General features: G+C 36.2%; 1 protein-coding gene across 1 annotated transcript; it reads left to right on the top strand.

Annotated features, from left to right (window-relative positions):
• The first annotated feature begins 7 nt into the window (after positions 1-7).
• otomp (otolith matrix protein) lies at positions 8-12,389 on the top strand. The gene is made up of 11 exons (XM_067453269.1): positions 8-23; positions 1,535-1,604; positions 2,086-2,212; positions 2,763-2,899; positions 3,133-3,235; positions 4,379-4,564; positions 4,804-4,978; positions 5,689-5,756; positions 6,242-6,426; positions 9,248-9,419; positions 11,556-12,389. Exons 3-11 carry the CDS (start codon positions 2,134-2,136, stop codon positions 11,564-11,566), a joined length of 1,116 nt encoding a protein of 371 aa, XP_067309370.1. The 5' UTR covers positions 8-23; positions 1,535-1,604; positions 2,086-2,133; the 3' UTR covers positions 11,567-12,389.
• The last annotated feature ends 525 nt before the right edge of the window (positions 12,390-12,914 follow it).

Below are 12,914 nucleotides of genomic sequence, written 5' to 3'. Positions count from 1 at the left end.
TGGGATACCACAGTCCGCCGATTGTGAGTACCAGGAAGCATAAAACAGCCATTGATTATTTTGTAACGACACATTTCTATCCCGCGCACAACTTTCAAACACAACCACTTGGCTCAGGCTCAGGAAGCTATAATTTTTTTTCATCTACACACAATTTGTCAGTGTTCACTAATAGACTTTAATGAAAAAGAAAAAAATACTACTAATAATTTATTTAACTATTGTTGTCGATTGTCTGTGAGCCATAGTGGTGAATGCAATCTATTTTATTGCAATATTTACATATTGATGCTTCTTTCCAAGACGAACATCAGGATAGTAGCCTAATTAGGAAAAAACCAACTAGAAATTGTACATAGGCTATGTGACCCTCGACCACAAAAGCAGTCATACGGGTATTTAATGAGATGTATCACCTGAAAGTTTTTGCTAGGATAGGACATTAGTTGGCTGAGATACAGCTGTTTAAAAATCTGGAATCTGAGGGTGCAATAAATATTGTCTAAATATCCAAAAAAATACTCTAAATATTGTGAAAACCGCCTTTAAAGTTGTCCAAATGAAGTCCATGCAATGCATATTACTAATAATAATATATTTTTGTAAATATATTTACTGTAGGAAATTGACAATATCTTCATGGACATGGTCTTTACTTAATATCCTAATGATTTTTGTCATAAAGGAAAAATCTATAATTTTGATCCATACAATATAGCCTATTGTTGGCTGTTGCCACAAATATACCTGTGTGACTTATGACTGGTGTTGTGGTCCAGGGTCACATATAGTATAGCCTGGTCTTACATAACCCATTAATTTATAGTTGTATATGCTATATACTGCCCATCAATTCAATGTATTAGTTTACCTAAAAGGGTAATCACATATTACTATTTACAAACTGTTAGAGAGACAGACACATCTGCTTAAAGAAAGAAAATGTCCTTGATAAGAGGCAAGGAACTTGTGGCCTGATGGTTTTTTTTTGTTCTAAAATAGCTTGTTGATTAATGGCCATGTCATTTTCTATATGGGGGAAAAAAGGATATGGAGTCAGGGGCACCGAAGGGCAGGGAGATAAGCCGTCTGACGGCTCTCAAGTGGCCAATTCCGTTCCACTCAATATTATAGATTTTTGTATAATATAATTATTGATGTATGAACACTGCAGTGCAATTTTTGGGGCATTTATGGCATGGGGGTCAATGTTGTGTGGAATGCAATTGCACCTCTTGGGAAAATGCACTTTTTTTTCTTTGCATGCAACAACACCGAGAATAGATTATTACTGTAGTAGGCTATGTAGCATGAACACTTTGAAGACTGACTTTACTTGATAAAATACTGTATTGTACGGCGGTGAACTATGAAAGATTTTTTGCATATGATTAAAAAAATTAATCAATATTTTTATGTTTGGTTATTCCTTTTTTGTATGTGCACGTGTTTTGTTTTGGCCACGTGGACATCAATGCATATGTACCTTTGTAGGTTTGTTTTTGGCTCTGAAATGTTGTCTCCTATCTCTTAGATGACTCGTGTCTCCTTCAGTGAAGCATTGATTATGGGGAAGGTGACATGAGAATTAGGATGCAGAGAAGGTATCAAGTGGCCTATATGCTTCCTCAACTGCATAGTGGCACAAAAGAATCTCCTGTTGCCCTTCCATCCATATCTCTAATCAAACTTGGCTACTTTAGGACCTTTGGTTTAATCTTGAGGGGCTTTAGAAGCTGTCCACAAAAAGCTATTGTATCTTACTTAATTATAACCTCAGAAATGATCTGACCTGCCCGTTGCCAGGTGCAGTGAAGTGTGCAAAAGCTTGCATGCCATGAGGTCCCATTGGTTAAAGAAAGAAACACTAGATGCCCATCGTGATCTGATAAGTGGAAAATAACCTAACAATGTTAGATCTGAAGAAGAAAAAAAAAAGCAGAGAAACTTCAGTAAAGAACTAATGGAAAGTTTTCCCTCCCCTCTTGGTTTCTGTGACTTCTGGGTACCCTAAAAAGGAGCAATATGAGCCCCAAGCCTTTTTTCCCTGTCTTTTCCCTTTTTTTTTAATTTTACTTCCCACAGCACCCTGTGAGTCTGAGCCCATTTGGAAGGTTACTGTTTAAAGTCAGCATGGATCATCCTGGAGGACACCTTGCAGTCGTACTGTTCCTGCTTGTTCTGGTGTCTATGTCCACTGAAAACAACATTAGTAAGTATTATATTTATATATTCTCATCTTTCTGATCTTGTTGTGACATTGGCTGGATGTAACATCTTGTTTTGGCTTTCTGCACTGGATCAGAATGAAAACAGGAGATTTACTGTTTGGGGAACTTCATATAGCAATATGAAAAGATTTGGCCAAGCGTAACTTAATTTATGTTTCACACATATTGATCTAAAAAATTATGTTTAAATGCTTGACAGTATTTTTGTAGGAAATATAAATTGTGCCTACCTACCATTTAATTATTTATATCAAAATAACAATAATATAAATTATTATTTATTCATGGAAAAGTGTAAGAAAATTGTCCAGCATGCATTGCTACTCATTTCAATAACATTTTTTATTGACTGTACTATTAATATATAATATAATTATATAATATAAAAAAAAAAAAACTATGTATGCAATATCTTGACTGTTAGTGTGAACAATGAACAAATCATTATCCTGAAATATAGTTTGTAGTTTATATGTTTTTCTCTCATTTGGAAAAGTATACATTTTGAATGAAATTGTCTTGTCGTTGCAGTCAGATGGTGCACAGTTTCTGATGCCGAAGAGCAGAAGTGTTTGGATCTAGCTGGGAATGCTACAGCCAGAAACCTCCGTGGACAACTACTATGTGTGAGGGGCCAAAGTCCCACTGACTGCATGAAGCAAATTAAGGTTGTAGGAAATTGTTTCCCAAGATCAAATTAGAAATGGTTCAAGAAAATGACTGTAATATTACAAGGCTCATAGATTTCAGATTGAACCTTAAAATTGTGCTAATTTCTACCCCTCCTTTTTGATTTACTCACTTGCCTTCTCAACTGATAATTCAATCGTACAAAATGTTTTACAATGTTTGGAAATTGGTTCATAAATGGTTTAGGATAATTTGTCTGTGATGCAAACAGAATGGCACTGCAGATGCCTCGACTATGTATGCTGATGAGATCTACACAGCTGGATTTTGCTATGGCTTAGATGTAGCTGTGGGAGAGTCTTATAACGGTGTGGGTGAGTATTTAAACACCAGCCAAAAATTTGATAAAATCATTGTTGGGGAAAGTTAGAAAGTAATGTGTTACAATATTATGGAAGCTTGTTTCCACCACAGAATACAGAAGTTTTTTAAAGATAATTGCGACCTTTTATCTCACAATTGTCTTTTTTTCTCAGAATTGCGTGATATAAACTTGCAAATGCGAGATATAAAGTCAGAATTGTGAGATATAAACTTGCAATTTAGACTTTTTTTTTCTCACAATTCTTTTTTCTCGCCTGTTATAAAGTCTGAGGGGGAAATTCCCCCCAAAATTTCTCAGAATGGCGAGTTTTGTGAGAACTCGCAATTCTGACATTATATCACACAATTATGACTTTATATGACACAATTCTGACTTTGTAACTTGCAATTCTGACTTTTCTCAGAATTATGTGTTATAAACTCAAGCATAATTATAATCATGACTTTTTAAATATAAACAATTGCGAGTTATAAAGTCTGATTCTGAGGAGGAAAGTCCAAATCTTTTTTTCTCTCAGAATTGTGTTTATATCTAGCAATTGCGTGTTATAAAGTCAAAATTGCGAGATATAAACTCGCAATTCTGAGAAAAAAAGATTTGTGAGATAAAAAGATGCAACGATTACCTTTTTTATTTATTTTTTATTTTGTGGAGGAAGCAAGCTTCCATACAATATTGCATTACTCCTTAAAAAGTAACTTAGTTACTTAAAAGTAACTTGTAAAAAGTAATGTAAAAAGTAACTTAGTTACTTTTTATGGAAAGTAATGCACTAAGTTACTTATGCGTTACTTTTTCTTACAGCTGGGCTGGGCTTGCTTGTTTGTTTTTTAATAACACAAAAAAAGTTCTAAATGTAAAGGCACCAAAAGTGAAACGAATCAGCCTCAAGTTGAAGAAATGCAAATTTATGCCTGTACAGTAGATGCACAATAACCATCATGTTTCCGATTTCTTGCTATCAGTCAATAAATGGGAACGCAGATATTTGGTTGTAAATTTACTGTAATGCATTACTTTACTAGTTACTTGAAAAAAGTAATCTGATTACATAACTCGTGCTACTTGTAATAGGCCAACACTGAATAAAATGTTTTCGTCTGATGTTTCTGATGTTTTGTGCCTGATACAGATGGCATTAATTATTACGTGGTTGCTCTGGCTCGGACATCATCGAGTGATCTGTCACTGCTGGAGATGCACGAGCGCAGCTCCTGTCACCCAGGCATGCGGACTACAGTGGGCTGGACTGTCCCAATCGGCTTCCTGGTCAACACATCACAGATCAGTGTGGATGAGCAGTGCAACTTTCCCCATGGTGAGATGTTACCATGCTTTATTTCATTATACTAATAGTTATAGATAACACCACAGCTGTTTACAAAGTAGCCTACTTAACATCTGGTTTAACTATTAGTGAGCTGCACAAACATACAAAGTAATGTTTTAATGTTTGGAATAAAAGTGTTTATGTACGGTTCAAATGCAAATTGAGATTTTAATTGCGACTTTTGTCAGCAATTTAAAATGGCATATTTTTCTCCCTGTGGTTTACAGCGGTGGGGGATTTTTTTGGCTACAGCTGTGTCCCAGGAGTGAAGGACCCAGAACATGATCCCAAAGGAAACAACCCAAGGAACCTGTGTGAGGCCTGCATTGGTGACGAGAACGACCGCCACATCTGCGCCAACAACCCTCGGGAACGGCACTTCGGGGAGGCTGGAGCTCTTAGGTGCTGTATAATCAGAGATGTGAGAGAATATGTCCAAGTGGAACCATTATATAATATATGAATATGCTTTGTAAAGCCAGAACATTGGATTTACTTAATGGTTTCTTGAGAACAAAATGCCTATTTTGTCTACCGATCAAAAGTTCTGGGTCAGTAACATTTTTTAAAATGTTTTTGAAAGAAAACTCACCAAGGATCCATTTAGTTAATCAAAAAACAGTAATATTGTGAAATATTATAACTATAATATATAAAAAAAACCATTTAAAATAACAGTTTTTTTATTATATATGTTTATTATTATATATTTATATGCAAAGCTCCTTTTTCAGAAGACATTATTCTAGTCATCTGTGTTACCAAATCTTTAAGAAGTCATTCTAATATGCTGATTTAGGGCTCATGAAACCTTTTTTCTTATTATTATAAGTTGAAAATGATTGGGTTGCTTAAGTTAAAACATTATAAATAATTTTTTACAATACATTATTTAAAAAAAATCTATTTAATGCATCCTTGCTGAATAAAATCTTTATATATATATATATATATATATATATATATATATATATATATATATATATATATATATATATATATATATATATATATATATATATATATATATATATATATATATATATATATAAAAACAGAACTTTTGAACAGTAGTTTATAATTGTGTCATTATTATAATTTTAAACATGCAGGTGTGTGGCAGAGAATCTCGGGGATGTTGCTTTTGTTAAGCACACTACAGTCTTTGACAACATGCAGGGTAAGTAATGTAGAATGTAAGAAGAGCTAATTAAACAGGAGGTCAAAAATGTCCAGATGCAGTAAGGATTTCAAGTTGGTTTCTTATTTAATGGAATTTTTTTAAGGGACTGAAGGAGGACAATTGTGGCCTTCATTTCATGATCTGTCTCATGTTTCACTGGCTGACAGACACAGGGGGGCAGTATTTCATAACAATGCATCACTTTGTGTGCCTGCTGGGATCTGTGAAAGCCTTGTTTAGTTTCAATAAACCCTGTTTGCCAAGTTCAGGGATTATAGATGCTAGTTCAAGAGAAATATAGCTATTTTAAGAGAAATATATTGTTTTAGTTTTGTTTTTGTTTTTAAAACGCTAGCGTGACAAGCTTTCTTACTTTATATTTAAAACTTTAATCCAGACAAATGTTGGATACCATCAAGCTTCCTGTTTTAGAAATATCACTGTCTGTAAAAAAAAACTCTTTGGCTTATTGTTCATGTAAGGTAAGAACCAGGAGTCCTGGGCGCTGGACCTGGAGCTGGAAGACTTGAAGCTCTTGTGTCCTGATGGGAGTGAAGCTAACCTGTTCCAACATGAGCACTGCCACCTGGCTGAAGTGCCAACCAATGCTGTAGTAGTACGTTTGGAGGACAAATGCCGCGTTTACAAGTTCTTGGAACGTGTGCAGGTCAGAAGAGGCGGCCACACAGTCACACATTGGAGTCCAAAAGTCTGAGAACAGTTAGAAAATCCAGGATTTTTTGGGGGCTTAAAGGGATAGTTCACCCAAAAATGAAAATTCTGTTAAAATTTACTCACCCACATGTCGTTCATCTTCAGAACACAAATTAAAGGACAACTCCGGGGAATTTTTAAGTTGATCTTGATCATTATATCATTGTGAGTACAGTCTATAGAGAAAAAAAAACTAACCAGATTGGTGCTTGCAACACAGAGTTATTAAAGTTAATGCCCAGAGCTAAAACGGCAGCTTTTCTTAACATAGACGTAAAGAGTATCTTTGTGCCTCTTAACAGACACAAAATGCAATTAAAATGTCTGTCCAACATGAACAGGGCCCTTACATGACAACGAGATGCGTTTAGCCACTTAGCCATTGTTTAAATTCACCTGTTTTAGCCGGCTAGCTGTGTCTCGCGCTGAAGTCCTGCGGTAGCTGGAAAAACAGTCCAGTGGGGAAGAGCGTCGTGTGTATGAAGGGGCTCTGCTCATCGGCTCGTCGGTTCTCCGTATCGAACGTGTCCGAGAGAAATGGTTTTCGATTCTGTCCTGCTGATCCGAGGACCGCTGCTCGTTCAGTTACACGCGCATGCTCAGTATCATCAGATCTCTCAGCAAAACGTGTCTCAGTTCAGTAAACGGTTGGAGTTACAACATATAATTCAAGACATTAGTTTATTTCTATTCAGAGGGACTGTCACTCAAGTCAGAAAGTGAGTAACTAAAGTAACTTGTGTGATCAGCGCTGATTTGAGACGCGAACTGTTTAGAAAGATTCAGTCCGACTTGGTGAACTGGTTCGCTCGGTTCACTAAAAAGAACCGGTTAAAAAGAACGATTCGTTCGTGACCAGACATCACTAGAGTGATGATCCGATCGGGCTCACAAGTGAAGAAGAAATGGTTCATGTTTGTGCCTTTCCGAAAATTGTGAAAATTTTCAGCGAACACTTGACTAACTTACAAAGACACAACAGAGCCGGGCCGGTTGAAGAAAAATGCCATTCCGTGGTTGAAGACGGGTGCAGCCACTGTGGAGGTAATGTAAACTTTGTTTATGCTTCCATTTGGGCACACACGGCTTGAGGAAAGATGTGCAGTAATAAAATAATCATGCTTTACACACACGATACTCCTCCCAACCGGACTGCCTTTTTTCCAGCTACCGCTGAGTTCCCACGGGACTTCAGCATGAGATACAGCTAGCCGTCTAAAACACAATTTGAATTTAAACAATGCCTAAGTGGCTAAACACATCTCGTTGTCATGTAAGAGTTGAACAAACATTTTAATTGCATTTTGTGTCTGTTAAGAGGCACAAAGACACCCTTTACGTTTATGCCCCCAAAGCTGCCGTTTTAGCTGAGGGGGGTCTCTGGGCATTAACTTTTCTGGTTCATTTTTTTTTTTCTTCTATAGAATGTCGATCAAGACAAACTTAAGAATTCGCCGGAGTTGTCCTTTAAGATATTTTTAATGAAATCTGAGCAATTTCTGTCGCTCCGTTAACAGCCACACAACTACCACTTGGACATGTAAAAAAGTTCATAAAGAGATCGTAAAAATAATTCATATGAATTGAGCGGTTTGGTCCAAATTTCTGAAGAGACATAATCATTTTATATGCTAAACAGCTTAAATTGAAGCTTTTATCCACATATAAACATTCATCAACACACATATCAGTTGTGGTAAACGGAAGCTCAAGCATGCTTGCTTGACGTGCGAGAACCAAAGGTTCATTCTCGTGTTACGCATCACATTTGAGTTGGAGCAAGAAGTTTCTTGCACGTCAAAGCAGGTTCGGTTGAGCTTCTGTTTATGTTTGCTGATCAATCTGTTCTTCATTCATGTCTCTTCAGAACTGCTCGATTCCCATGGATTAATTTAACGATCTCTTTATCAACTTTTTGAAGCATTAAAGAAGCACTAGTTGTCAATGGAGGGACAGAAATCTCTCAGATTTCATTAAAAATATTCCTTTGCGTTCCAAAGAGTAGAAATGCCATGGATTATATAATGACATTTGTACTGCCAGACAATTACATAGTCTGTGGATATCAGGTTTGATTCACTTTTATTACATTATCCATGAAATAATATAAAAACAGTTAAAAAGAAAAAGAAAAATCCCTTTTGTACAACACAGAGCATGCAAATCTCATTGTAAGTGTTGTTCCTGCACATTAGCAGTCAATGTATGATTAAATAAACCCTGCCAAAACCTATATTAACAATGGTATCTCTGAACATCTCAAGTATTACACAGATTACATCAGGCTGACTTATGCATTCAATACATCCAGCCGGAGCCCTGTGGTGATCATTGATTTTCACAAGACACCGTCTTACATTACAGTGTGTCATTAGGGGAGGATGACACTACATTGAGCTCTGCTATAAAAGCCCAGAGTAGGACTAACACACACACACACACACACACACACACACACACACACACACACACACACCACACACACACACACACACACACACACACACACACACACACACACACACACACACACACACACACACACACACACACACACACACACACACACACACACACACACTGAGCAAAGCACCTTGCAAGATATGAGCAAAGAGAACATCCAATATTTGAAAATGAAACAAATGATGCATATACATATTTCAAACTAACACCCACTCCTGTCTTTTATTTGCTTTTCTCCTAGCGTTCCAGAAATTCCAGTTGATTGCATTTTCTTGTTTTCTTATTTTATTTGATGTATTTTTGTCTTCTAGACTGCATTTGCTAATGCCACTGAAGGATTCTCTTTGTTCAGCTCGGTGAATTATGGGCAACCTGATGTGCTGTTCAGCGATTCCACCAAAAAGCTGCTTCGTGTTATGGGGACCTACACTTCCTGGTTGGGGCCAAGTTACACCACTATTCTGAAGGCGTTTGAGTGTGAAGGTACAGTGACCGGAGCAGTTATTGTATTATGCAAACCAGTATTGTAAATGCTGAATTAGGGTCATAGTATAATATATATTTTCCCTTAAATTCACCATTAAATCAAAATTTGAAATTTTTTGAAAGACTTCTAAAATATAATATTGCAATTGTGGGATATAAACTCACAATTCTGAGATTGTTTCAGATATAAACTTGCTTTTGTGACTTCATAACTGGCAATAGCGAGTTTATATCTTAGAATTCTGACTTTATAACTTGCAATGGTGATATAACACAAAGTATAGCGTTATAAATGTATTCTAAAAAATTATAATAAATTAAATATGAAAAACTTTACTACAATTACAGTGTTCAAAACAGTGGAATCACAGTCTGTGAAAAGGGTCAATAGCAAACCACAACCATTTAACAATCCAATAAAGTCTTGCCCTACATTTCTTCATGTTCGAAAGGCCATTTCACTCGATGTATGTCACAATAGGGAGGAAAAGACCATCCCAACTTCCGTTCCATACCGATTTTAAGGGAATTCTTATATTGTTAGTGAAGGGTGGTGCATCAGAATTCTAATTTACATAACTATTAAAGCACAGTACCATTTTTTTCTTTAGCGCTATGCCTTTAAGACTAACATAAATACTTTCTGAAGATCTAAGTATACTTTTGGACTGATGTTTTAGAGGTATGTTATTGACCAGTGAATCATGATTATTTCTTAAATTATTTTAAATGCATTCACAAAAAATGGAATTTTAAATTATTCGGCCTATTTCAAAATGCCTTTATTGAAAAAAACATACACAGGGAAAAGATTTTGGGGTCAGTAAGATTCTTCATTTTTTGGAATAAATGAACAGTTTTATTCAACAATGACACAACAAGGAACAAAAGTGACAGTAAAGACATTTATAATGATGTTACATAAGATTACTATTTAAAAACATTGTCCTTAAGATCTTTCTATTTATCAGACAAAAAATAAATAAAAACGGTATCAAAAATGTTAAGCAGCACAACTGTTTTTAACATTGATAGTAAGAAATGATTTGGCTTTGCCATAACATGTTGCCACACAGTTATTCAAAATGGTGAACAATGCCACTGTCCTACCACTAATGTTTGCACAATATATTGGTTTATTGTTAAAAAAAAAACTGTATTTTCTTAAAGGTGCACTATGTAGGATTTTTGCAGTAAAATATCCAAAGACCACTAGGCCAGTGTTATATATTTTGTTCAGTTGAGTTTCTACAGTATCTCAAATGTTTCCAACTATTTCTAAAATCTGAGAAAATTGCTATTTTAACCAAGGAGCCGGGATGTCTGAGGGAGTCGCCTGTCAATTGCGTTATATAATATCTGCGTTACCCTCGGTTTCCGAAGCAGAAGCTTTACTCTTAGCAACGTGTCACAGCAGCCGCTGAGCGAACGCACAGAGTAACGTCATAACATCATTTTAAACACACTTAAATGTATCTGATATGATAAACAGAGCTACGTTACCTCATACTCATGACCGGAAAAGCGGAAATGGCACCGGTGACTTTGTCCCGTCATAATAAAAGTCCCGCTGTTTGCGAGCCGTGTGTTCCACAACAATCGCTCCAGCGGCCTGCTCAGCTCCTCAACACTCGGTCCTGCTCTGCTTCATACTACAGTAATGTTAATAATCGCATCCATCAGTATGATTTCTACTCGAGTCTTATCCTGATTCTTTTTCACCGGCTGTAAGGTGAAGACCACATGTCCCAAGATTTTGAGCTGCAACTTTGCGTCATCAAACTACGCCTTTGTTTGAATAGGTGCCCTCTAGTGGATGTAAAAGTTACAGTGTAGCTTTAATGTGATTTAAACTGTCCACATAGCAGATAATGTAAAGATGTCCTGCACTGTTCAAATAATTAACTTAAATTACCCTCTCTCTCTCTCTCACTCTCTCTCTCTCACTCTCTCTCTCTCTCTCTCTCTCACTCTCTCTCTCTCTCTCTCTCTCTCTCTCTCTCTCTCTCTCTCTCACTCTCTCTCTCTCTCTCTCTCTCTCTCTCTCTCCTCTCTCTCTCTCTCTCTCTCTCTCTCTCTCTCTCTCTCTCTCTCTCTCTCTCTCTCTCTCTCTCTCTCTCTCTCTCACTACAGGTTTGTGTTGATCTGATGAGGAGAGAGGAAACTATAGCCTCCATCGCTCTCACACTAACCCTAAAGCACTCTTGTGTAAAGTGTGCTACTCTCTTATATGGGCTGAACGCCAGTCAGCTCTTGCCTGTGTTTTGTAGTACTGTTATAACTGTTCTGTTCTCACAGTCTTTGTATGGCTTCATATATCACATTTACTTCACCTTTTTTGCCGCTAAAAATAAGTTCCTGCCATGTGAAAAATACAAAAACCAGCACAAAAAGACCTAAACTTCTATGCAGACAAGCACTGGAGGGGAGCACACCACAAACCATAAAGGTTATTCTGCCTTGACCGTTGTTAGTTAATCCTTTCCATTTTTTACAGTCCAACCAAGGGATGCAAAGTTATCTGAGCACAAAATACATGAGGTCTGCATTCAGGGCCAAAGCATACTCTACGCAAGTACATGAACAAATGATTTTAGTTAAACAAGTTTGATGTCACGTTATTGTTTTTTTAAATGTATCAGACTAAAAGTATGTGTTGCATTCACTGTTGCAGGAATTAGTGTCTTTTACAGCAAGTTTTCTATATCAGATCAACTACTGTTATATACCGGTCATATTAATGGCACAGACTATAGAAGTTAAGTCACCTTTGAATACACAATGCAAGAAAACATTGAAAACACAATACAAAATAAGGGATTTTCTGAAAAATTACAAATAAATCAAGATACATGAGAAGGAAATGTACTTAAGATATTAAGTCTTGAAAAATGTATCACAAAGTGATAAGTGAGTTTAAGCTTAAAGGGATAGTTCACCCAAAAATTAAGATCCTGTCATTATTTAGTCACGTGCATGTTGTTCCAAACCTGAATTAATTTCTTTGTTCTGCACAAAAAGGAAGACATTTGGAAGGATGTTTGTAACCAAGCAGATCACGAGATCTGCTTAGTTACAAACATTCTTCCAAATATCTTCCTTTGTGTTCAGCAGAAGAAAGAAATTCATACAGGTTTGGAACAATTCTGTATGAACAATTGAGTAAAAATCAATAATAATAATAATAATAATAAAAAAGTAGAATTTTCCTTTTTGGCTTAACTATCCATTTAAAACAAGACAAAATCCTCGGGTTTCACAGACAAGGCTCAAACTAGTCCCAGACTAAAATGCATGTTTGAGCTGTTTTACCTAAAAGCAACTTGCACTGACAAATCTTACAGAATATGTTTTGTCTTAAGAAGTACATCAGTAATGTTTTTTTGAAGGCACGTTTATAAAAGCTTCTTAATGTCCTAATTGAATTAGAGCGTAATCCTGGCTTAATATAAACCCTGTTTGTGAAACCAGGACATTATCTGCCAGGCTAAG

This window comes from Pseudorasbora parva, chromosome 9 (assembly GCF_024679245.1).
Source record: "Pseudorasbora parva isolate DD20220531a chromosome 9, ASM2467924v1, whole genome shotgun sequence".
Lineage (NCBI taxonomy): Eukaryota > Metazoa > Chordata > Actinopteri > Cypriniformes > Gobionidae > Pseudorasbora > Pseudorasbora parva.
Note: the sequence above shows the minus strand (reverse complement) of the source record. Positions and strands in the feature narration are given on the sequence as shown.

Excerpts from the sequence above, each read along its gene's own strand:
- otomp (XM_067453269.1), top strand. The coding sequence starts at position 2,134 with ATGGATCATCCTGGAGGACACCTTGCAGTCGTACTGTTCCTGCTTGTT. Across the intron at positions 2,213-2,762 it reads GTCCACTGAAAACAACATTA|TCAGATGGTGCACAGTTTCT; the intron begins GTAAGTATTATA and ends TTGTCGTTGCAG. Across the intron at positions 4,565-4,803 it reads GCAGTGCAACTTTCCCCATG|CGGTGGGGGATTTTTTTGGC; the intron begins GTGAGATGTTAC and ends TGTGGTTTACAG.